Consider the following 26,649-nt stretch of genomic DNA (forward strand, 5'->3'; position numbering starts at 1 on the left):
TTTACACACAAGTTTGACTGGAATTGGCCTATCGGCAACCTCAACACAGAAATACACCCTTTTGTAAGGAGATTAAAAAGACTGGGGGATAAAAAAAAGAAAAGAAAAAGAAAATCAAAGCGGCTAAGGTTAGATGCAGCCAGCGCGGGGTGCTGTGTGGATCAGAGAGCTGTTCGCGGTCGGATCTGTGCGTAGATTCAGAGGAGAACCCGGGCGAAGAAGAGGAGAAAAGGGAAGGACAATGCTGTTTTATATCGTCTTTGAAAAATGAGTCTTCGGTCATAGGGGGTGCCGCATATAGGCTATTTGATAATAATCACCGGTAGTGTTTCGATTATTGCCATCTTTATTTCGGATTCATCTCTCGTATACAGGCACGCACCGCCGGCATCTCAGGGATAGCCTACATTAGTTTACTGCACATTGTCATATATTATCATAGGCTGCTAATTTTGATGCAGGTCGCTCTTAATTATAGGCCTACATTGCTTTTTTATTTTATTTATTATTTATTTTTTTACAAAGGCTAATATCTTGTTTCTGCAGCTGGGTCATCTTGATATGACTTCGACTGAATATTAAAATGTTCTCTGGATGTGACCTTCTTATGTTTTATTTGGCCGCCGCATGAATTCTCCCACCGGATCCTCGTCGGTGTACGCTGCTGTCCTCCTCCTCCTCCTCCTCCTGCTTATACGGCCGATTCTCGCAGAGGGCACTACCCTCCTCCCTGCCTCTAAAGACATTTTGATCGTCCTCCCCGGTTCCCCCCACCCGGACTCCTCGGCCATCACTCCGCCTGCCACCTCTTTCACCACCACCACGAGCGCCTCCTCCACCTCAGTAACATGTCGGGACAGTCTTTGACGGACCGGATCGCCGCCGCGCAGCACAGCATGACCGGGTCTGCCATCAGCAAAGCCGTCTGCAAGGCCACGACGCATGAAGTCAGCGGACCCAAGAAGAAACACCTTGACTGTAGGTTAATCATGCCATCACTGCTTACTGTATAGATAGGCTAGCCTGCATGAATCCAAAAACCCGCATCTTTTCCCACAAAGGATAGCTTGTATAAACAGCATCTGTTATGCTTCCCTTTTTTTTTTTTTTTTTTTTTTTTTTTTTTTTTTTTTTTTTTTTTTTTTCTCTCTCTCTCATCCGGCCTTTTATGTTTGCTGCCTCTTTAATTAGACACCATTACATTCCCTTAGATTAAAATGGGATTTACGCAGCAAAGAACGCGCTACAATGTGTGTGGCCATTAATGTAGCCTATAAGTAGTATATATAAGTAAATATAAGGCGAGGGGCAATCAGCCAGGTACAATCTGTGCCATGTCATTCAGGGGAAATAGGCCACTCTGGTATGGGCTAATCATATTGCAACCAGCCGCTTTACAATACAGGCCTATCCATTATTAACGCCACTATCAGCGGCAGCACTACGAGACACTTCAGTACAAAATGTGCGTTTGGATATTTCGGCGGCATCACCAACATTTTCGCATCATTTCTATAATCCCATATTCAAATTCACTGTCATGTCCTCTGGTGCATTGTTGTCATTAATGGATGTGTTACTGCTGTCAGTCCTGAGGTGCTTGAGGAGGGAGCAGAGAGTCAGTGTGTATAGGCCTACTGTATATCGGCTGGTGGGTGTTACAATGAGGCGTTAAAGCAGACAGATTCTTTATCTCCACATTCTGCTAATTAGCTGTGTGTGTGTACACTGCAGTAATTATGTACACAGGGAGAAGGAGGATTCCTCACATGTAGATTTTACCAGTGATTATTAGGTTAGGTGGCTTTTCTGCCTCACTATAATTACTTGGCATGATCGATGAAGAGCACGGGTAATCAATGGTGCTGCCAGTCAGACTCACAGGCAGTCAGTCCAACAGCTAGAACAGACGAACAGACAGACAGACAGACGGGCGAATAGCAAGATGGCTAATCAAGAGGAAATCAGTCCGAGAGAAACAACAAGGCAGGTAGCCAAACAGCCTGAGAGTCAGTCGCCCAGCTACACACCCAGCCAGTCAGCCGGCAAGTTTGGCAGTGGATTAGTCACTCATGTCCACAGTAGAGGTGACACTGGGAATTCTGGGCTCCCTCACAAGATGTGCCATTGGGCACCTCAACACAATACATCTAAATTAGGGCTGAATCACTTTGCCCTGTACTAAAAAGGCCATTACAGCAGAAAAACACCCAGTGGGGGTTCAGAAATCCACTTATGATGAAAAAGCTCTTATATGACTCAACATCGAGTAATTGCTGCTTTGATTTCATACACGTTATCTTGGTGGTGACCACCACTAAAAGCTAATTATTTAGGTTTTTCAATGGTATTACTGCTGTAGCCATTTGTGAGGCTTTACATTTTGGCTGGTCCAGATGGAAACTATTTGATTTCTAAAGCTATATTAGCCAACACTGACGATGATTATGTTTTTTAATTTATAAAGAAAATCAAGCCAAATGATGAGTCCAAATAAAGTATTATTGTAATTGCTGAGGAAAATATTCAGTTGAAGGGCATCAACGGATTGGCAACAATATTGGTTTATTATTGTGCTTCCTGCCGAAACCACAGTTTTATTAGAACACAGTACCCCTGCAGTTATTAAATGGTCGTCGGTAGTCCACCTTGAGCACCTGCTATGAGTCTGAGTCTCTCAGAAACAAGTAAATGTCACTTAACTGTGGGTGAAAGCAGATATTCTTAAAATAGAACTGCATTTACATGACTAATTTTCATCCCTGAAATGGATTACACAAATCCAAATTTATACCACTGGTCTCAAGGACAGTCATGTTTCAGAATGCAGTTCATTCTGGCCGAGGTGGTTACATGAGGCATTTTTTTGTTGTTGTTCTGATCCGGCTCTTATTCTGATTGTTAATGGAATAAAAAGCTCCATGCCAAAGCAGAAACTGAAGGCCTGGCTCAATTCACCCCCTGGAAGCTTGAACTGAATTTTTAGCTGAATGAATGTTTTGTACTTAAGCCAGTCAGATGCAGCTGTTCTAATGGACACAGCTAGCTTTCACACTAAAACACTTTCTATTTCCTGCTAGAGGGGCCCCTCTTCTCCATGCAGGACATGATATGACTCTGGCATTTTATTGAGTGCAGACACTGCACTTTTGAGGTTAAGGGAAAGATGCAGGAAGGAAGTGTGTTTGTTATCAGGAGGTCAGTGGATCTACAATAATCCCTTCCCTCGGCTGGCTGAGAGGAACGTGGTGGGGAAGTGAATAAAGAATGCAAAGATAAAGCAATGGACTCAATTAAAGGAGTGAGCTGTACAAGACTGTGAGTCGATCTCAGGTCTGAGAGTTCAGGTGTGTGTGACCCACGCCCTCTTTATGCAACTCACCCAGACCACCACTGGAGTCATTTTTTATTCAACTTGCCTGTTAAACAGGGCCTAAAAAGTAGAAGACACTTGGTCTGTATTCTGAAGTAATGGAGGGGTGCAGCCTTCAGCAGGCATGATACCAGCAAATGGAACAGAATCAATGACGGAAACAGACTAGACTTAAAGGAGAATTACGGTCGATTTCAACACGTAGCTCTGTTGTTTGTAAATTTGGAGTGCTGTCAGTAGCGAGAAAAACGAAATCAATCGGTGTTGCCTACACCGTGTTATCCTCCTGCTACAGTTTGCACCCAGGAGGCTGAAACAGGGCAAGTTTTAAACATGCTTTTTAGCATGTATATAACATGTTTCGAACATGTTCGAAATGTCATTACAAGTGCCTACCCATGTGAAGTGATTCCTTCTGAGTGAAAACAGTTAATCTGACTGCACTAGATGTGAAAGAAATGCATAAAAGCTATGCTAATTCAGCTCTGTTTAGTTCCGGTGTTGAGACGGCAAGACTTAGTCTACAAAGTACAACACCGAAAAGAGATAGAACAAAAATATGTATTAATTTAATGATTAAATAAGGTAGTGTCTACAAACTTACCTCAATTATAACTTGTCTCCTGCTAGTTGTACTACAGCACTTACTTTAAAAAAAATAAGCATATGCCTATTACTCGGAAGGAATCACTTCACATTGGTAGGCACTTGTAATGACATTTCGAACATGTTATGAGGCTAAAAGCACGTTTAAAACTTGCCCTGTTTCAGCCTCCTAGGTGCAAACTGTAGCAGGAGGATAACATGCAGTTTTTTCCGCTACTGACAGCACTCCAAATTTACAAACAGAGCTATGTATTTAAATCGACCATAATTCTCCTTTAAAAGAACATATGACGAAACAAAGGTTGCTGGCAAAGATTTAAAATAATTTCCACTGGGGCTAACCTAGGCTACGTTTGGATTGGAAAGCCAGAACCTGGGCAGTGATTCTGGATCCGTTTACCTAAAGAGGTTTGATAAATTCAGACGTTTCAATTACCTTTAAAATATACTCACCTTGTTATCGATCCCTCTTTGCCAAGCACAGTGAAAAGAAAAGATGAATTGCCATGCCATTTCTCCAAATGCAACGCATGATAAATCAAATGCAACGCCTGCCATTGAAGCTATTCACCCAGGTCTTATAGGCATCTTTTTTTTTTTATTATGGTGTCATGACCTTGACAGACTGGTTGGTGACATAAACGGCCAGTGTAGATAATTTACTACCCCACAGCAAATGATGAGCATGACAGACAGAGTAATGTGATTCCACTTTCACTAGGCAGTATTCTGCATGGCTGAGATAGTAGAGAGTGCCAATAGAAACCAGATTCATCACACATAGAATAGTAATCAGGCCAAAAATGACCTTCTGCCCTGAAAGCAGAGTTAGCCGTGTGATTCAGCGTAGGATTTATTTGGTTGTGTGTCATGGCTGAAATAGTGATGTAGATGTTTGCAAAAGCAACCGTCTTGAGAATAATCATGGGCCTTTGCCACATTTTTTGGCCTTTCAGCCAAAAGCAAGTTAACTGACATTGATAAGACGTTGAAATGAGAGATAAAAAGAAAAATACAATGGACTCACAGAGCATGAATGGAACCCTCACACACTTACTCCCACATCTACTGTACGTGTCAGTATAATGACCCTATCTTGCAATGCAATTTCAGGTCCTGAAAATGACTCACTGTATCTAAAGCTATGGTCTTAAAACATCTTTAATAAAGTTTATTTTATTACATTTTACAGTCCCTCCAGTCACACATACTTTAGGACACTGGTCCTGGCATTACAATTGAACTGATGTTAACTTGATGACACCATGTTGTCATCTTGTTCTTTGTATTAATATCCAAAATCTTATTTACAATTGTGTTAATTACAGTATATACATTATTTACTACGTGGACTGCAGTTGATCAATAATCCCAGTTGGCAGTCGATATTTCATCACATCGCTCCAGCTATCTACACTGTCACACATCGATGATTAAATCCTAGCTGATGTATTATCTCCCAAAGGAATACATTCAGGTGGACCCAGCATGAAAATATTTGCCTGAAGAAGCTCTATTACTTAGGTGTTATTGTACTGAAGTAGAAGCATGAGTGCTATTACTTTGTGAAAAGTGAAATATCTTTAAATTTGCCTATGCTAGCTGGCTCTGTGAGGCTGTAGGCTACTTAGTCACATAACAGTGGTGCTTTGTGCTAACTGCTAACATCAGTGTTCAAGACAGCTAGCTAACAGTGTCCAATAAATACTTATTGATCTAGTTTGACAAACTGTCACAACAAGAAAACATTGCATATAAATAGCCCAACTGCACATTTAAATGTAGCCATCTTTACAGTCCAGTATGTAATTTCCTTACAAGCATACATATAAGTATTTCCACCGCAATAAACAATATTGCATGTTGGTGAGCATTCAATCTTACTTAAATGTAAAATATTGCAGCTAAGCTAGCCAATTAACACATGCTCTTTAACTTTAACATCTTTAACTCTTAATTAGCTTACACATTCAACAATTCTCCATTAAAACAACTAAAACCAGCAATAGTTCGCTGCAATAACATTATACTTAACAAATTATAACTGTAAGTACTGAATTGCATGCTTTTTACAGCTAGCATGCATCTCAAATAGAGGTGGCAAACTAAATGAGACCAACACGCTGATATTTAGATAGTTTAGAGGTGTTAGCATGCTATCTTTTGCGCACTAAACAGAAAGTACAGCTGAGGCTGATGGGAATGTCATTAGCTGTATAGGTATTTGGTCATGAACCAGAGTATAGGACGTTATAGGAAGTTAAACTGATGATGGCACTATATGGAAAGTCAATTTATTCTAAAACATGATATCATGTCACGATGTCATGGTGATGCATCCAGAAATTGTTAAGATATATTTCAGTCGGGACTAAAGTGGTGGACGGACATGCCATCCAAACAGCAACGCCGCTAGTGGCCAAAAAGTGTGTTGCTTGTCCACCTTAATGGTGTGTTTGTTCACTTTTGACAGGAAACATTAATTAGCTGAAATCAATATGGTCCCATTAATTATTGAGCCAGGAAGGAAATTCACAAACAAACCATTAACAATGTGTAAAGCATGACTGAAAGCTACTATTACCATGTACTGTTTTGATATTAATGCCCTGAGATTTAATTAGGAAAAGGGACTTTGAAAAATAAAGAATCCTTACTATTGTATTGTTAGCATTGCTGTATATGGATATTTATTCAAAATGTGTTTGTTTGAGAATCATTTGATAGGGTTGCACATTGTTTTCTACACATTTTACTTTCAGATATTGGAAGTACACAGATCACGCAGGGGACCAACTGTCATGAGGTTAATGCAGCAGAGTGAGTGTGAGTGAGAGTGAGTCTGCCAGTCAGTCAAGGAAAGTTGTGTCGATAGAGACTATAATCAATATGGTTACAGTTATTATTGGCTGTGTTGTTGCCACTGAGGTTTTTACACTCCAAAAATAACATAACATAAAGTAAAGATGAACAGGATTGAAGTATTAGCTGTAGTGAACTGCCGGTGCTCCGGGTGCCTCTAACATGCATCAAACACTTAACCAGGGTATCAACTGGGACTCTTTGGTATCCAGCATTTCAGTGTGCACAGAAAACATCACAGAGCTTAAAAAAAATAAATAACAGATAACCTCTGATCCTGTAGAAGAAACAGACCAAGGATTTGCCTCAGAAAGTTTTCTCACAGTAACTCAGCACGCACATTTCTATCTCCACCTGTCTTTGCATGCAAGTTCACTTCATCTCACTCCCCCAGCGGTTTCACTCACTGAATCTGCCTTTTAATTTAGTTCCTTTTTTGTCATTATATGTTGATGTGCTGTTCTTTACCATGATGAGCTCTGCTGTCAAATTCAATTAAAAATGCTACTCATTTTGAATTTATTGCTCATTTGGTCATATTTATGATTGAATCCTTCTATGATATTTTATCACTTTGTTCCAACGATCCTTCACTAAATGAGATGCTTCGTTTACACTGACATTAGTTTAGATTCTGTTCCTGGCTGGGTTTTACATTTTAAATTGCACAAATCTCAGAGAACATTGTGTTTATCAATTTAAACAGAGATTTTCAGAGCAAAATAGCAAAATAAATGTAATTGGTTCATCCAGGAAAAGATCTTAAACTTGCTGATGAATGTCACAGAACAGATTACATGGAGCAGCTCTACAGCAGGTGCACAATACAGTCCATTTATACAAAGGGTTTTACTATAAAACAGACAAGGTCAAGTTTAGAGAAACAATTGTCTTTGTCATTGAAGATATTAACAACCTTTTCTTTATAGTAATCCAGCTGAATCACAGCTGAATAAGCACATAAGTATAAGCGTGTTTCTGCTATTGAAGGCTGGGTTCTTTAACTAGGGAGTCAGTAAATCTTTAAGATTAAACAGAGGCTGAACATACTTTACATTTTAATCTTGAAATCCTTGAAGAATTTAGGGCATTGTTCCACCAATCTGTTCTAGTTGTACGTTTAGTGTTCGCTGCTGAATTTTGAATAACCTATTATTTTTGGGACATATTGTAAATATAAAACTGAAAACTCTCTTGCTTTTTGAAAATGGATCCTGTTACTGAGTTAACTTGGCAGTTCTTGATTTAAAAACACACACACTCAGCTTGCCATTTTGTTGGACCTTTTAAATCAGACACGCAGCAGAACACTGAGCTATTATTCGTTTGAAATGTGTTCAACATTTGCTATAATCAGAAAATGTGCCCCCTGGATGCAAGTCTCAGTGGGTAAACATTGGAGACAACTCAGTTTTAGTCCATTACTGTTCACAAAGCTGCTCTGGAAGAAAACTCATTATTCATTATCAGGCTATTCATTTGACAGTTTAAGTATGCATCCCTTGTTGATGTTGAATTGACCTTGTAATGTAACTTTCCATCTTCTGAGTTGATAATGTATTGGCATTTTGGTGGAGTTAGTAGGTAGCACTGTTGAATTGCTGCCACAAAATAGATTTTGTGATTCAGTAGCCCTGATTCTGATTCATCTGTCTGTACAGTCTCTATCATTATTAAATAATCATTTGTCATTGATTTGTGTGCTGATATTGAGTGAGTCAAAATTAATGCAGCAGTCCATAAGACTGCATTCATTGTGGTTGTTCACTCATTCCATTGATTCTTAATAACTCAACCTGTAAGCTCTCTAAGGTTATAAATTATGATATTGGCATGTGGCTGCTGCTTTTATTCACAGTGACTTACAGTAAGTGAACAGGCAGGGTTGATTTTAAGGCCATGAATATCCAAAGTGATCTCTAGACTCTTGGCCATACGCCTGTTTCTATAATCTTCGTTCTGCTAATTATTGGCTTAAACATTTACTTCTCTTTTACAGTTTTCTCTGTTATTTCTTTGTGTCTTTCAGACCTGATCCACTGCACCAATGAGCTGAACGTCAGCATCCCCCACCTGGCAGACACACTGCTGGAGCGCACAGCCAGCAACAGCTGGATAGTGGTTTTCAAAGCGCTCATCACTACACACCACCTCATGATGTACGGCAACGAGGTGAGCTGAAGACACCGATGTATTGAAATCCAGAGAGGGCAAAGATGGTTATTTTTCAAATTCTTAGGATGACAAGAAAGTAGTTTGTCATCTTGACATAACAAAAGTAGTTTAGTGGAACACTCCTGTAAGAGGGATGACATTAGGTTACATGTTGGGACAGAGAAGAACTGTATTAGCTGCAGAGAGCAAGTGGTGCCTTTGTCTGTATTAGCCCACAATGTCGTTCAGTAAAACGTTCAGAAATATATACACCTGTGTGAACATAAAGTCATTGCAACATGCTTGTTTTAATGAGATCGAAAATGTATAATGTGGCCTCAACAGAACAAGCTCTAAAATGTTCTCATAGCAGTGATTTTCCAAAATGTATTCATAAATATTGCTCTCATAATCCTAGGAGTTTATTTATTTCGGATAGATCAGTTTAGCCCCCTCTTATTTGAAGTTTGAAGGTCAACTACAATAACCATCTATGCCTGGATTGCTTTGTCCAGTTACAGTAGTAAGCTGTAAAATATCAGCTTCAGGATGAGCACACTAGATTGGTATTAAAATGCATTGTCAATTTTCCATTCGTCAGGACAGACAAACAACAATTTAGATAATCTATTAATTGTCGGGATAACAATTATCAATAATTTAATGTTAGTTGAAGGCCCACACAAGATGACAAACTATTACTATAATGAAGCATCAGAACAGTGCACACAGGAGGCAATGAAAGGATGAAACTAAGACATTTCCCAATCTAATACTCTCTGCGCCTCCGCCTCCAGACACACAAACATGAGAGAGAGAGAGAGAGAGAGAGAGAGAGAGAGAGAGAGAGAGAGAGAGAGAGAGAGAGAGAGACTGATCTCTCCAGCGACTGACATTTTGCTCACCAGGTTGTAGCAATTTCTCTCCAACTCTTGCAGCGAGTTTCTTTGAAGCGGTATCTTCCATGTGTCCAACATCACCGATGATGTATCCCACTGACATTTCATTGGCCAGTGTGACAAATCACCTCACTCCCGCTTGCTCACAGGAGCAACAACCAAAACATCAAACATGTTAAACGATAAGCTTCTTAGACTAGAAAGAGTGATTACAGCGGGTACACTGACCAGTATTAAAAAAAGAAAGTTAACACGAGTAGTGACATGATGCTTTGAGTTTACCTGATCAGAAAAAAACTGTGAGGGTTAAAGTCCATGAATTGGCACATTTACTTCCTTAAAGGGAAAGTTCAGATTTTTTGAAATGGGTTTGTATGAGGCACTTATCTATAGTCAGGTTATTACTTACAGTAGATGGCAGTTGGTGCGCCTCCAGTTTGGAGAAGCAGGGGGCCAGCGGCAAAAACTTATTTTAGCCACCTAAAAAAAGTGTACACTATATTAAGAATATTATCACCGCTTTACCTTGCCGTCAGACAGCCCTTTCTGACAGGGAACTGACTATCTATGCGTACACTTAAACTGATATTGATTTTTTTTAGGTGGGCCTTTTTTAGGCTAAACGTTAACTTGTATGCTAAACTATAGGCTATGTTTTGCTGCTGCCTTCATCCACAGCAGTACATTGCTTAGCTTCCGTGTCGGTACTCCTGCCTGCATCTCCAAACTGGGAGCATGCCGGCCGCCATCTACTGTAGGTACTCTATACACTGACTATGGATAAGAACCTCATACAACACCATTTTAATGTAATGTGTTTCCTGTTAAATAAAAACCATTCATCAAACCTGGAAAAGGTATTGTGTGATGATGCCAAATCAACAGGTTGTAATCATTTGTGTAGGAGGACATACAATCAATGCTTCAAAATTAAAGTTTATGAGGGGCGTCAGTCCAAAAAACAACAACATTCATTTAATAACAAATGGTTTTTTAGAGTAAAAACTTGTGTATCAGCCTTTAATAAAACAGGATGCTGAGATGGGATCATTGTAAAAACTCAGCACTGGCCTTTAAAAACAAGGGCAGCTTTCAGTTTTGGAGGAAGCTAAAGTGTTTATTTCATGACTTTAAGACTACAAGCCTCTGTGAAATGATGTGAAGCTGCAACTCCTGTCTACAAATAAACCCTCCGCTATGCGTGACATAGACACTGTTATTGTGAGTGGACATGACTTGATATTGTCAGAGAACAGCATCAGATAACTCACTAACTCATTCCTCTGTCCTTTTTCCATCAGAGATTGATGCAGTACCTTGCCTCCAGAAACACGCTCTTCAACCTCAACAACTTTCTTGATAAGGCTGCACTACAAGGTGATTTAATGCGTTTTGGCTTGTTTGTAAAGTCAGCAGTGCTGTACGTCTAACAAAATGACTTTATGTCAGACTCTCCCTGGCTCTGGAACACTATCAATAAGCCCATTTCAGAGCCTATTTCCAAGGGAAGCTACGGTGTAGGATTAAAATGCTACAAATAAATGTGCCTTTTGTTTGAAAGAAGCTGCTGAATGTTACTGGAAATGGAAAGACATGCTTGGTAACTTTGTAATTAAATATATTCAAAAGTAAATAACGGTAAAAACGGCCAGTTTGGAGATAATCAGATTGCTCATGGAGAAGTTAGTCCATTTCATATGAGAGGAATTATGGCTTCTTAACCTGGTTTGAAAAAGGCCAAGGTGATCAGTCTCTAACTACAGCGCTTCCTCTGTGCCTCCATAGGGTATAACATGTCAACTTTCATCAGACGCTACAGCCGCTACCTGAATGAAAAAGCCATGTCTTACAGACTAGCAGCAGTGGACTTCACCAAGATGAAGAGAGGGTAACAAACGCAACACACACTACTGACACACACATATATGGGGGGGCATTATGGGCCTTTTTAACCAGGAAGGATGTGAATGTTATTTTACACTTTTTAGCAGACGGCGGTGGCACCATATGTTTTATTTTTATTTTTATGCTTTACTTCAACTTTATAGCACATTGATGTTGTAACTTTTGCTGAAAAGCGTCCACTGTGGCCACAAATGGGAATTATGGGATAATGGTAACTGAACCACCTATAAAGTTTGTTAACAATTTAACCTAATTTAGCCAACATGCTACTGGTCATACTAAATAAAGCTGTAGTGTATTGAACTGAGCAACGGTGCATTTTGTTGTTTATAAATTCATTCTTTTTCAGTTGTAGGAAGAAGAATGTGATGTGTTATATTTTATTTCAAGATTTACACAGTCTCACTTTAAAATGTGTTTCAATTTAATTTTTAATTTTAGCTTTTTGCTGCAAATCCACACTAAGAGCGCATATCTGTGGGACCTCTTACACACACTTTAGTCTACAGGCCTAATAAGTTATGTGTGTGTTGCATGCGTGTTTGTGTGCATGTATTCTTGTCTGTTACCAGGGCCGAAGGTGTAATGCGCACCATGAACACGGAGAAGCTGATTAAGACTCTGCCCATCATTCAGAACCAGCTGGATGCACTGCTGGATTTCCAGGTAAACATCTGACTTAAAGACACAAGACTTGCATGTAAATGAGTGCAATATCTCGATCTAATGTCTTTCTTTCATTACTTTTTCTTTCTTTTCTCCAGCCTAACTCCAACGAGCTGACCAATGGAGTGATCAACACAGCTTTCATGTTGCTGTTTAAAGACTCCATACGGCTGTTTGCTGCTTACAATGAAGGGGTCATCAACATGCTGGGTAAACCATATGTACAATACAGCAGATACAGTTGTATTTATGCAGTTATCTGCTTCTGATGTTGCGATCACAAGACCGTGACTCCACTCAATCCTTCTTAAAGGGGAAATCAATTTTTCCCCCGACTGTCTCTAAAAGTCCATTTAAAGATCACCTTCTTTTCTTTCATTAATTATTAAGCCAGTGAGGAGTCAAGGGCTGAGAACAGACCATCAGAGTCTTTAGTGAGGAGTTCGTTAAATGATCCATTACTTAATTGACCTGATCTGAGGTGCTTCAACAGCGTATGGTTATATAGTAACTGGGACTCTATGTGGAATTTATTTCAGCCTGCACAGACACCAGGCTTATCAGGACAAAAATATTTTAAGCAGTTTTTTTATAACTAAAATAAATCCTAATTATTTACTTACGGTGAACATGTACTTTTCCCTCATATGTGAATAAATAGTGATCTTATGCTGATTGTGGTCTTCTGATACACAGAGAAATACTTTGACATGAAGAAGAACCAGTGCAAAGAAGCTTTGGAGATCTACAAGACTTTCCTCAACAGGATGACCAAACTGTCCGAGTTTCTCAAAGTGGCAGAGGTAACGTCCGTTTGTCTTGCTGCTCCTCCACGGAGGAAACACAGAGTTAAACGCCACTGGAGAGGGCGAGAGTATCTGTCTGGGGCGAATCTCGAACGTCTCCTATAAACACATCTCCATGTGTTTTTATATTGTCTCCTGTTTCTCAGAAAAATTTAACCTGCAGAGAAAATCCACTTCAAGCGGTTGAGATTCGCTCCAGACTTCTGTTACCTGTGGGATCTGATTTACGGTCCAACCTAAAAACTGACCGTAGATCAGTGTCCAGGGACTCTCCTTAATCTTCCAAGTCTTTTTTTTGCCTCTAGATTTTCCTCCTGTTTCTGTCCTTCTCTTGCCCTGACCTGGGGAGGGGGTTACTCCATGACAAGTGATTAATGGCTGAGTCTTAGGCTATCAAAGAGCCACTCATGTAGAGCTTCCAGTTGAGGGACCCCTCGCGTGCTGCCTGTTCACATGCCTGCACTGCATGCCCAAGCAAGCTCTTTTTCTATCACTATCTCTGTCTTCCTCTTATTTTATTTCCTCCCTTCTCTTAAAACATCTTTATAATGGCTGTTATCCAAACAGTTGCAGTCCTTGCAAGGCTTCATAGTGAATATAAACAGTTTAATCCTGCGTAGCATTAGCCCGTGCGCTATCTTAAAAGGCTTTCTCTCTGCTTGGTTTCGTTCCCATTTGGAAGAAGGTTTGGGGTGTAGCCGCTCGATCCAAAGAAAAAAACAAAACCACACTAACGTTGACTTTAAGGACCCATTCATTTTACCTGTCTAACAAAATGTGTGTTTGTCTGTTTATGTCATCTGTGTCCCCCCCTTCTCTTTCTGTTCAAAGTCAACATTAGTTGAGTGTCTTCCTTTTGGATGTTTCTTACCTCGCAGTGACCTGTTGTCTGCCCTCTCTGCCCTGCCTGTTCAATCAGTCGGTGTGCTCAGCATTCATTTCAAACCAGTCTCCAGATCTCAGTGTGTGCGTGTACTTATAAGTGTGTGTACATATACTGTGTATATATAGGTGTTTGTATGCGTGTGCATGCATCCTCCTCCCCTCCTCCTCTGTTGTCTTTTATTTGTTTTCTTTCCAGCCACTGCATGAAGTAATGAATGCTTGGGTTTGATTCTTCTTTCTCCCTCCTCCTCCTCTTCCTCCTTCACACGCCTCTTCCCTTTTTTACTCTGTTGGGTTTTTTGGTTTATTCCTTGTTTTATTATTACATTTGGTTTATTTTTTATTTTGCCTCCCTCCTCCCTCCCCAACCCCTCCCTCCTTTTTTGTGACACAGCGAGTTGGGATAGATCAGGGCGACAGCCCCGATCTCACACAGGTCAGTCTACATCTCATCTCTATCAGTCAATCAACCAGTCAATCAACCAGTATTTAAATCCGTCAAGTCAATCCCATAATGCTTCATTCTAAACGCTCCCGTTCCCTACTCACCCTACAGACCTGCCCACACTGCAGCTGCCCTGTCCTCCTTTCTTCTTCACTCTCCTTAACTCCTTCACTTTTTCTCCTTTTCTAGATATATATATATATATATAGAGAGAGAGAGAGAGAGAGAGAGGAAACAATAAATGAAGACTTGCAAATAGCCTTAAAGCACATTTATTTTTCACAATTTGTAAGCATTAGCACAGGAATTTCATTTTTTCTTATCTGAATCATTGCAGAACAAATTTTACTCTAAAGGTAAGATTTTGAAAGCAGCAGTTATGCAGCTGAATATGAAAAGTTTTTAGCCTTCATTTTGGTGCATATTTCTATTTTAGATGTCCATGACCGAGGCTTATTATCTGTATTTCTGGCATTTCACCAGTGTAAATATCAAGGCTTGTCTCTTCATTCAAAGGCTTATCATATAAATAAGTCAGCACAGCTTTATGAAATAGTTTTTTTGCCAACATAAGCAGTGTTCAAACATTTCCCTGAAAAGATTATGTCCCTTTGCATTAGCTGTGGGGAGAGCAGCGAATGGTTTTTATTAAATAGGTCTCTGCAAATATGACTTGGATAGGTGTACATAATGCCATCATAAGCACTGCATATCATGCTAAAGGCCCCAAATGCAAAGTGTCCTTTTCAGTGGAACCATAATTGGCTGTTTATGATGTGACAAATCAGATAACAAACTGAAAAGGGCTGACTTTTTAAAATGAATGTCATGTTTGTCGTGCTTATGAAGACCCTATATGCTCTTATTCAACAACATAGTGACCCATGCCTATACTGAGCTCTAGATATGTGTCTGTTTTACTTTTAAACTTTTAGCATATTCTAGATTTCTCTGAAGAAGGATATCCAGAATTCGCATTTTACTCTCTTTCCCCCTTAAAATAAGTATATGAGAAATCTTTTCTTTGCTTGTTGTGTTTGCGTTGTTCTCTGGTGCTGAAATGTAAGGCTCTAGATGAAAACCGTGGTATCACATAGTGGTCAAGACGAACCCATCCATCCTTTTTGTTTTACGATAAAGTGTGCTGGCCAGCTGCTCAATGTGTATACCTGGTTTTTCACCAGACGTTTACATTTCACTGAGTTAACTTCCTTGGCTTCCAGTGGGATAAAATGTTGGTACTTAGCTTTAGCTGCTACCTAATTTCCAAACTAAATCAAATGAATAATACGTTGATTTGACTTTTAACCTAACGTGGAATCCACCAGTTAACTCTTAATTTTTGGACTGTGATTTTCTTTACACGTATGTGTGTGTGTAAGTGTGTGTGTGTGTGTGTGTGTGTGTGTGTGTGTGTTTATGAGAGCGTTTGTGCACTGCTGGCCTCTGCATGGGCTCGTTAGACGATTCAGACGTGTTTGTTGTGTTTCTACTCTGGAGCCCTGCAGTGACGATGCTCTGCTCTGCCCTGACCTGTCAGTCCCGCTGTGGACTCGCTTGCATGATCCAACGCTGATGTGTGCATGCTGGTCAACCAAACCTGATGAAACCAAATGCAAAAAAAAAGAACAAAGAGCTGTAGTAGAGTAGATAATGAATCTGAGGGTAATGTCTTAATTTTGCTGCTGCTTTGTGTGTGTGTGTGTGTGTGTGTGTGTGTGTGTGTGTGTGTGTGTGTGTGTGTGTGTGTGTGTGTGTGTGTGTGTGTGTGTGTGAGTGAGATAAAATGAGGAGGATTGGATATGGGAGTGAGAGAAAGCAGTGTCCCATTTTGTCCACTTGGCTGTGGTTCTAACACTACCCCATCAACTCCCCTCCCATTTACCCCCTCCTCAGGCTCCCAGCTCTCTCTTGGAGGCTCTGGAGCAGCATCTAGCCTCTCTGGAGGGCAGGAAGCTCAAGGACCTCTCCGCCGCCAGCAGGTACGATCACATCAGCTACACCAGCCACTTAATACTACTATTCCTGATCTGCTGTTCCCACTGCAATTACTGCTACAAGTACTGACGTTAGTACTACTAGTACTACTTTTATAACAAAATAAACTCTGAACAACAAGACTAAGGACCTGCTCAGACCTGGTTTTAACATCTGTCCTGAGTGATCGGATCACTACTGGACAGCTGTTTTCACCAGGCTAGGTAGAATGTGTCTCCAAATGCGTCCTGAGTGACCACTTGTGATTGGATCTCGCTTCCCCGCTCTATATGCAAATAAACACATAGGCCTACATCATTTCTGTTTGCATATAGGCTGGTTGTGTGTGTTTAATTGTTACTTTTACATAGGGAGTCTCCAGCCATGTTAGCAGTCCTGTGATGCTGTATTTAGACACAGTGGTGCTTTGAGCTAAATGCTAATTTCAGCGTGCTTACATGCTCACAGTGAACATACTAACAGGCGGATGTTTTACAGGTAATGTTAATCAGTTTAGTGTTACCATTTGCTAATTAGCACCAAAAAAAAGTACAGCTGAAATGTCATTAGTTGTGTGGGGTTTTAAACTCAGGAATCAGGGGCTACAAAATGAATTGCATTAAATGTCAACGTATGCACTAGTGAAGTGGAACAGCATCAGCAACAAGACCCATAATGTCCAAACCAACAGTAAGTTAATTTTCCTTTTCTCAAATTGACATAACCATATCACCAGGGGACTATGGTCCAATACAAACTCTAAGCGCATTGAACAAATCAACGATTGGATGTGCCAGAACTGTGCCTCAATCAATCAATTAAACAAAGACAGAACTGAGGTAGTTTTTTTTGCAGCCAAAGAGGAACGATTAAAAGTCAGCGCTCAGCTTCAATCGGCAATGTTAAAAACAATAGACAAAGACACAAATCTTGATGTAGTCATGGACACGGATCTGAATTTAACAGCCACATTAAGACAATTACAAAGTCAGCCTACTGTCACCTTATTAATATATCAAGGGGTAAAGGGCTTAAGTCTCAGCATGATTTAGAAAAAAACTGTAGACTTGACTACTGTAATGGTGTCTTTACCGGTCTCCCTAAAAAATAAATTAGACAGCTGCAGGTGATTCAGAACGTTGCGGCTCAACTCCTCACTAATACCAAGAAAGTGGATCACTCCAGTTCTGTGCTTTCTGTCCCCAGAGTCAGAACTAAACATAGAGAAGCAGCGTTCAGTTTTTATGCACCACATATCTGGAACAAACGCACAGAAAACGGCTGGTCCGCTGCAACTCTTAGTTCTTTTAAATTAAGTTTGAAGACTTTTCTGTTTGATGCTACCTTTTATTAAATCAAGTAATTGTTCATTTTCTACACTGCACTGTAACGTTTATTTTTGTATTCTATACCTGTCTTATTCTAGTTTAGCTTGTTTTCTTTTTCTTTTTAATTAACATTTTTAATTGTTTTTAATTGCTCTTTAATGTTTTACATAAAGCACTTTGAATGGCCTTGCTTCTAAAATGGGCTATATGAATAAAGTTGCCTGGCCTTCTTTAGACAGCACTTTGCAGTCTGTGCATACAACTGATAATCAATTACTGATAACCAAATAAATATACAAGGTTGTATGAAATGTGCAAATGCTTCCTCGCTGTAGCCTTATTAGAATTAACCAGAAAAGAGGGCACAACTCAGACAATTAAACAAAAATGACCAACAATAAATAAAAAGTCTAAGGATACTACGGAGGGTGCAACAAGCATTATTAAGCTACACACATTAAATAGCTATTAAAATAATTTAAATAACTACTGTTTGGAAACTTTGCATGGCATCACTTTGAGGATGGCAAAGTCAGTCGGTCAGTCCACCATTCTGAAATAACTAAAGAATTATTGGATGGACTGCCATGACATTTGGTGCAGACAGCCGTGGTACCCAGAGGAAGAATCCTGATGACTTTTGTTATCTTCAAACCTTTCATCTAGACAAAATAAAAATTTGTCCGGCACTTTCATTTGTCTAACCGTTTGGTTTTCTTTAAAATGAGCATTACAGCCTCACAGAGCTGCAATATTCTTAGTCTTGTTAAAATAAAGTTAAGATTATAAAGCACTATAAAGTGCAACTCAATAGAAAGAGCAAAGACAAACAAAACAATATAGCAGCCAGCTTAGCAAAGATATGTTTGTGTGTCTCACCTTAAGATCCAGCACCTTGTCCAGTGCAGTGTCCTCTCTCTCCAGCACTGGGATCTCTCTCAGCCGTATGGACGACAAGACAGAAGACAACAGAATGCAGCAACACAAGGCGAGACATTTGCAAGAGATATTTAAACTTTTACATACACATATAGGCAGGTTTAGAGAGCTATTATGACATACCAACAATACTGTACTGAATGAACCACAATATGATCATTGCGAGTGAACATACCATTTCACAAATTAACAGTTTTTGCATTTAATGTGTGAAAAGCACACAGAAATTACTTTAGCTTGTTAAATCTTTTTGTCCTCCACAATGTTGTTGAAGTTAAATGGACAAGTGCATTAGTCCTAGCAGTACAGTAAAATACACTGTCTGTCTCTGGCTGCCGGCCCATAACGTTCAGAGCTGCACAGAGAATGACAATGAAGTCACAATTTCAAGACCCTCTGCAGTGGAATTTTCATTCAAATAAAGAAGCACCCAGGAAAAGAAATACTTAGAATGGCTACAACTTTTTTTTCTAGAGGAGTTTAACACTATTCATGTGTGCTGCAGGGATATTTACAAACCATGGAAACTTTATAATATACTATTGATGCTTCCCATTGCAGGAGGACGGTCATAAGGTGATTGACATTCAGACACCCAATGTGTCACCCAGCACCCAGTCAGTGGGCAGTGCCAACAGCAGCGGAGGGGCCACAGATCTCTTCTCCAGCTCACCAATCGTACCCATCAGTAACCAGTGAGTTTAACATCTGCAGTGTAAAAAATGCTACAAAGGGAAAGTCTTCTGTATGGTGCAAAAATACTCCAGTTCTTCAACAACATTTTTGCCTGGCTGGCATTAGAAATCAGATTTTTTAAATGGTCTTTTCTGGTTACATTAAAATAAAATGAGAAACAAAACTGTGTTCTGCTCTCCATTTTCCTTCCTGCAGTGTGCCAAACCTGACCAGTGAGCTGTTCACCCTGCAGCCTAATTTCACCCCCATCCAGACCACACACACTGTGCCCAACAATAACAATGCCTGGGGAGGTAGGACTGCACACAGACACACACATAATCACGCAAACATACAGCAAAGCGTGCAAATAAAGCTGCACACTGCTCAGAGCGCATATGTTTTTGAAAATGATATCAATTTTTTTTTTTTTTTTAAATCATTTCCCCTTTTTTTTCTTTTTTTTTTATTTTATAATGACACGTGAGGATACTGTTAAAGCCAGCCCCACCTGCTCAAATTCACAGCCCCGGAGTAGCATTGCACTCTGGGAAAATGCTGCCCAATGACTTGGACTCTTCATTAGCCAACCTCGTTGGTAGTGAGTATACAGAATCCTTCGCTAAATATTCATGTCATCGTTTCCATTTTTTCCTGTTATTCTTCTCTGGCTGTGTTGCTTCTTTTCAGCTGATGTTATGTTTCTTTTTTTCCTTCTTTCAGACCTGCAGTTTGGGGGGACATCAGCTAAAAAGTGAGTGGGTTTTCCTGACATCTAAGACTAAGCCACAAGCAAATGACTCAGCTGTCTATCCAGCTTTATCGCGGTCAAAACTCTTTTATGATTCATATTTTATTTCTTTCGGATTCTGCATAATCTTTTCACCTGAAAATGCTCTGTGTGTGTGTGCGTGTGTGTGTTCATCAGGCCAGAGCTCCAGTGGAGTCAGCTGGTAGAGAAGAAGCCAACAGGAGGAGGCGGCTGGCAGTCGAAGACCATGTGCACCAGCACCAACTGGGCTCACACCACCCATCCCATGGCACCTGCACCCATGCCCTGCCCTCAGATGGTAATTAAAAAGCTTCATTCGTGTTGTCGTCAAGTTCTGGACAGATTTTCTTTTTGTGCATTGTCAAATGTGGCACCGCAGATTGATTGACAGCTCACTTTTTCCCCTGTCAGTTATGAGCAGGACAATATTAACACCATTATCAGTGAGTGTGCTCCAAAACCTGACTAGCACAGTGCCAATTTGTGCGTTTTGGGTGTGACTTTCACCCAACAAACGCACATATATCACACTGCTTGTTGTGGTGGGATCCAAATGCAAAAGGTACTTTAGTGCCTCTGCCAATACTTAAAAGCCGTGAAAGATTAAATTAAAAAATATAATATATTCAGTTCATTATGATATAAAACAGGGAAAAGCAGAAAAGTCTCAGATTGTAGCTCTAATGTCATGATTTCCAAAGTAGAGAAAAACCTCAGCCGATGCTTTACTGAAATGTACCGTGAGGAGAAAAATAATCGCTCACTAAATCATAGTGTAAACTACACAAATCAGCGAGTTTTCTGCGAATTACAAAATAACTATAGAAAATGAAAAATAAAATCAACCCTATGTTATACAGGGTCAACTTTGTAAATGTGGCCTTTTTGTAAGGGAAGCACTGCTGCACTGCTCTAGCAGAAATCTTTTTAGAAAGTATTGTATTGTGTATTAATTTGGTGCCATCCATCATTCAGTCTCTGAAGTCAGTTTCTCCTAATGGTCTGATATCTCATTCTGGAATGATACTCATTAAATGTACCTGTTGGCCAACTATAACTTTCTGCTGCATTCAGGGCTTTTTGGAGGACTTCCCAAATGTGCGTCTGTCCTTTGTGCTCAACTCTAATTATCCGCAAGTCTCTTCCATTCAATCTGGTTTCATCTTTTAATTTTCGTCTGATTGACCTCTCGACTCAAACCACTCATTAATTCAGCAAATGGCTCGGAAAGCAGGTGGCACGACATGAATAGAAAGTAGAAGTGATTTGAACATGAGGAATGAGCAAAGGTGTGGTTTATCTGCTCTGCTCATTTAGAGAAAAAGCCCGAGCATGGCCTTTATTGTCGTAACTCTCTTTTTCTGAAACTCTACAGAATGGGATGATCTATACTGGCTATGTAAGTACCTTTCTTCACTTCACCTCGCCCTCACTCATCTTTTTGCACCTGATTACATCCTGACATCCTCCAAAAACCTTTCTGCTTTGCTTTTTAAAAATCTATGCTTGTGGCACTTTTATTATTAGGCTGTTTGTATTGTTGGTGATACATGAATTATCAGAGGAAAAGAAAATCATTTTGCTTATTGTGCTGCCTTGGCATTGTTGTTTCATCCCTTGTGATTATTACAGGCTGCCAATCTGCTACCTAAATTCTACTTTGTTAAATGCTGCACCTCTTTTTGTTGCTCATGATTAGGTGTCTTGCTATATGCAAAGAAATGCAAATGTTAAAGAAAGTCAAGACATTTCTGTCTTTGTTTGGGGGGGGACATCTTTGACAGGTTAGACATGAAACTGACAGCATCAGGATTATGTTTGTAATCAAAATTAAGACTATCTCAGCCAGAAAGTGTTTTGTATCGTGTTCCTCTCTCATTTTTTCATACAGGCTCCCGGACCAGTGGCTTTTCCTATGACGACTCCGCAAGTGCCTGTGTATGGAATGGTAAAGAAAAGCTTTAATCTCAGCCATACATTCATACTCTGCAGGCATTATTCTAGTTCAACCCTTATATGGTGTTAGTTTCAAATTTGTCTTGAAGTTCAGACATGTAAAAAGTACCATTTGCTTTTTTTTGATTGGAACAAGGCTTCACAATATCCTCAGAAACAGCTATTCTAACACACCAAAAGATGGTGTCACAATTGTAGTAAATTCTAAATGTCTCATAAGTTGTAGCATAAGTTGTGGGTAGCTCTGTGGATCAAATTTGGCTCAATTTCCCCCATCACACACCCTAAATCCCGGGAACACAGACTCTCGCAGGATATCGATACATTTAGACTAAAAATTAACTTGAATGTCAACACACAAACACTTTTTTTCTCACAAGTATCATCTCTAGGGGCATGGCATGAACGATATATACACATTTTAAAAAAGGTGAAATTTCATGGTCATCGATCCCTTATAACACCCGAAACAGAGCACCAACTGAGACCATCATCAGAATGACCCCAGGGACCTACTAGATATGCTGTGTCACATGTCCAAAAACATCAAGACAGCATTTGAGCTGTTCAATCCGCCGTCTGTTGAGAAGATCTGGCTCGAGACGACAAACATGGAAGGGAGAAGGGTGTTTGCTAGATGGAGATCAAGAAAACACACCTGGATGCTTACATGGGGCTGTTGCTTCTTGCTGGGGTGTACAGATCCTGGAATGAGGTTACATGTATGGCAAGTGTTGCACCCATTTGTCCCAAACGTCCCTAATGGGAGCAAGTTCTGAAGTGACATGGTAGCATGACCCCAGCAAGTAGCAACAGCCCCATGTAAGCATCCAGGTTTGTTTTATCGATCTCCATCCAGCAAACACTCTTCAATGTTGGGTTAATGTTCTCAGTTGATGCACTGCCTTGGGTGTGATAAGGGATTTTTTATTCGAAGACCTCTTTTTGAGCATCTGTGTCATTTGGATCCTCCTCTTCCTCCCCGTAACACCACAAATGTCACTATGTTAATAATATTACGCTGAAAAAACCTACAAGCAAATCCTTTTGGAGGTGTGTTCTAATATTAGTCTATTATAGTCAGATAACATAATTACCCATTATTGGAAATATAATGAGTGAATTTAAACATTTTTAAAGTTAAAGACGAGTGGTATATTTTAATGATGTGTGTTTACATGCAAATGAATACATAATACGTTAGCTATCAGGTGAAAAACAATATTGGATGATAATCATTGTTTTATGAGTATTTTGGGCTGAGTCAAATCACGGGTCAAATTTGACCCGCTAACACAAAAATGTGTGCAGCTTTCTAACACATTACAAGGGTTAAATCTGAAATATATTTTTTCTCTCTATCCACATTATCCTGTCTACTCCTCACCTATTGCCATTCCTTCTCCCACCTGACCAGCTCCCGCCTCAGATGAGTCATCAGATGGGGGGCGTTCCCATGATGCCCCCGCAGCCTGTCATGTACAACCAGCCTGTCCTGAGACCCACCAATCCCTTTGGACCCATCCCTGGGACACAGGTAAAAAACACACACACACACACACACACACACACACACACATACACACACACACACACACATATTAGTGCATATGCCACACATATGTCATTTGCTGAGTTAGAAGATAAGATTGTCTTCTCATGAAACTCTCAGCAAGAAAGCAGATAAGCACATTGCAGATAACCAAATTGCTGAACTATTTCTATCTGCTTTTTTATTACTGCTTTTAGATTGCTGTTGGTGATGTATGACGGAAATTATGGTCCTTTTTTGTTTAGTTGTGTATTTTTTTTTTTGTCCCACACATACATGGCAAATTAAAGCTGGAGTTTAGGGACAACATCTCTATAAACAGATATCTGCATATGAATGGTGATTTAAAAAAAAAAAGCAAAGTCGTTGTCAGACAATTGCCGATGGGTTCCGAGATTGCATTTTGGCCAGTGCGTTCTGCCTTTTTTGCTCTCTAAACGAAATTAAAAAACCAAATAAGATATCTTAAATTGATATATAATTATAACCGCATAAGAACAACCAAGGGTGGAATCTTCCTTTAACTGTATGAATGCTTCATGTCTGCAAGTCTTCTGGAATAACTGACACGCTGATTCATAGCTCTTCGTAACGACTGATAAGTAACGTTCAAGCTGTGGACCCTTTTGAGAATCAGAATGAATCATGTTGTCAGATAATGGACCAGTGTGAAGATAGTGTTTTTCACAGCGAGTAATTATCAGTTGGTACAGCCACAAGACTCTCAGGAGAACAAACAAGTACATTTTGACCAATTATTCAAAACATAAAGTAATATAATTACCTACTGCACACCTGTGCCCCTGAGAAGCTGTTTTCTTGGCACTGCGGCAAGTAATACGTTTGTCATTAGATGCCTGAACACTTGATGAGGTGTTTTGTTGAACTAAATTACTCTCCATTCTCCCCCCCATCCTCTGTAGATGCACTTCATGTAGGCATGATGTTGTAACCATGGCAGCAAAGCCGGAGGAAAGAGAGAGATAGAGTCGAAGAAAACAAATCCAGAACCAAATCCAGTGCCGGAGGAAGAAAGAGGAGGACAGAGAGGAAAAGGGAGGGGAGAGGAAGAAGGAAAGAGGACGGATACAAGATGAAATGTCTGTTTCCATGTCGCCTCACCCTCTGATCTCCTCTCCTCTCTCCATGTGGCTACTGATCTCTCTGTCTTTGAATGGGGCACCAGAGGCTCCGCATCAATCCCACTCATCCATCCGCGATTATGACCTGTGATAACAGCTCGATGGAAGGGCAGAAGCTCTACTGCCACTTCCTAACCTTCTCATCCCGATCATTTCCTGTATAAAAAAACAACAAATCCACTTCAAACTCGGACACACGTCTCTTTCTCTGATTGGATTGTTTGCTGGCACTTTACTCAATGTGAACTTTGCCAAGGGTGTATGTCTGTTTAGGTGATTTTAGCGTCTTGTTCAGATTGGTTCCCGGTTGCGTGTCATCCACCACCTGATGTCAGATGTAATCGATTTGAATGCGTGTGTGCGTGTCCCTTTTCTACATTTCAATGTGCTGCATCATCATTACCGTTTGAGTCTTTTTATGAGCTCCATTTGTTCTTAATTGCCAACTTCTTATAAATTTGGCGTGGAACGATAATTTGTGGGCGCGCTAGTGTGTGTGTGGATGGACGTGGCTGTGTAGCGTGTGTACTGTATGTGTTTCTCTTTTGGTACCTGATGTCATTACTCTATTGCCAGGTACCGATGTGTTACTGCACTGGAACTAACTAATGAAAGCACTGAGCCAGACCCAGGCATCGCATTTGGATGTAAACAAACCTCTTACACTAATGTTGCTACTTGGGGTCATGCTGTACACACTTTGTATTTTGTTCTTTTTTTTCTCTACAGCTGTGCAATATCATGTAATCTCGTTACTGTCTTTTTCACCCATCTGTAAGCTGTTTAGAAAGCTGTTTCCTTGCTGTAGTGTTGTCTGTCCACATCAGGTTTTTGTACAGAATGCTGTTTTATTTTGTTATCTAACCTGTTCTGTTATACCCGTACTGCTCTAATAGTGAAAAATGCACTCAGAGCCAGATAGAGAGATGACTGGATATTAGTAAGGAGGTGATTCTCAGTCTTGCCAAGCAGAAATGGTCTAACTCCCAACCGTATGATTTCCTCCCTGTCCTGAGCATTTGTCCTGTTCAAAATGATTCTCCTGTGAAGTCATTTACACTCCAGAATAACTGGATAAGGGTAATTATCGCAGCAGATGTTTCACCTCCACTTGGAGTAATTAAAAACACTGCTACCACAGAGAGGGGTTTGCTAATGTAGTGTTAACGTTTATGGACATGACAGCTAAAGGTCAGTCGGAGGAGTCAAATGAGGACCAGACCGTGTTCAAGCGACTGAGGGTAATGTCTGTCGACCATGACCCTGGTAACGCCTTCAGTGACGACATACAGATTAATTCAGACAGCCAGAGCCGGGAGGCTTTAATGAGACGTTAAATGTTAATGTGGCTTTTCTGGCAGATCCAAGGTCAAGTTAGACCCACAGACAGATGATATATATATAGATATATCTATATATATATATAGTATATATATATATATATATATAGATATATATAGCACAAACCTTCAAAGAGGGGACAACGCTCTGCTGCACAAAAACCTAAAATCATTGCTGGGATGTACAGTTGAAAGGGGCAATAATCAATTGGGGATGAAGTTGTTTTCTATTGATTGGGTCTGTTCTATGTACATGTACTGTATGTGTGTTTGTGTGCACATGCCTTCCCATAGAGATAAACAGGGTCATGTTCCTCGGTTAGAGATGAAAGGTCTCAAGTGAGCTGGTAGTGTGTACTAACTTAGC

General features: G+C 40.1%; 1 protein-coding gene across 3 annotated transcripts; it reads left to right on the forward strand.

Annotated features, from left to right (window-relative positions):
• Positions 1–25,675, forward strand: LOC120544384 (phosphatidylinositol-binding clathrin assembly protein-like). 3 transcript variants are annotated; one of them, XM_039778073.1, is made up of 19 exons: positions 3–978; positions 8,871–9,013; positions 11,196–11,271; positions 11,680–11,782; positions 12,372–12,465; positions 12,564–12,675; positions 13,162–13,268; positions 14,551–14,592; positions 16,498–16,583; positions 18,792–18,894; positions 19,407–19,540; positions 19,737–19,838; positions 20,012–20,121; positions 20,244–20,274; positions 20,449–20,590; positions 21,668–21,691; positions 22,184–22,240; positions 23,666–23,785; positions 24,724–25,675. In XM_039778073.1, exons 1-19 carry the CDS (start codon positions 849–851, stop codon positions 24,736–24,738), a joined length of 1,731 nt encoding a protein of 576 aa, XP_039634007.1. In that variant the 5' UTR covers positions 3–848; the 3' UTR covers positions 24,739–25,675. The 3 variants fall into 3 exon arrangements, 1 of the variants encoding a protein (XP_039634007.1); XR_005636492.1 differs by lacking the exons at positions 20,449–20,590; positions 21,668–21,691; positions 22,184–22,240; positions 23,666–23,785; positions 24,724–25,675 and having other exon boundaries at positions 1–978; positions 18,831–18,894; positions 19,737–19,841; positions 20,013–20,121; positions 20,244–20,262; XR_005636491.1 differs by lacking the exons at positions 20,449–20,590; positions 21,668–21,691; positions 22,184–22,240; positions 23,666–23,785; positions 24,724–25,675 and having other exon boundaries at positions 2–978; positions 19,737–19,841; positions 20,013–20,121; positions 20,244–20,262.
• Positions 25,676–26,649: the final 974 nt, after the last annotated feature.

This window comes from Perca fluviatilis, chromosome 16 (assembly GCF_010015445.1).
Source record: "Perca fluviatilis chromosome 16, GENO_Pfluv_1.0, whole genome shotgun sequence".
NCBI lineage: Eukaryota > Metazoa > Chordata > Actinopteri > Perciformes > Percidae > Perca > Perca fluviatilis.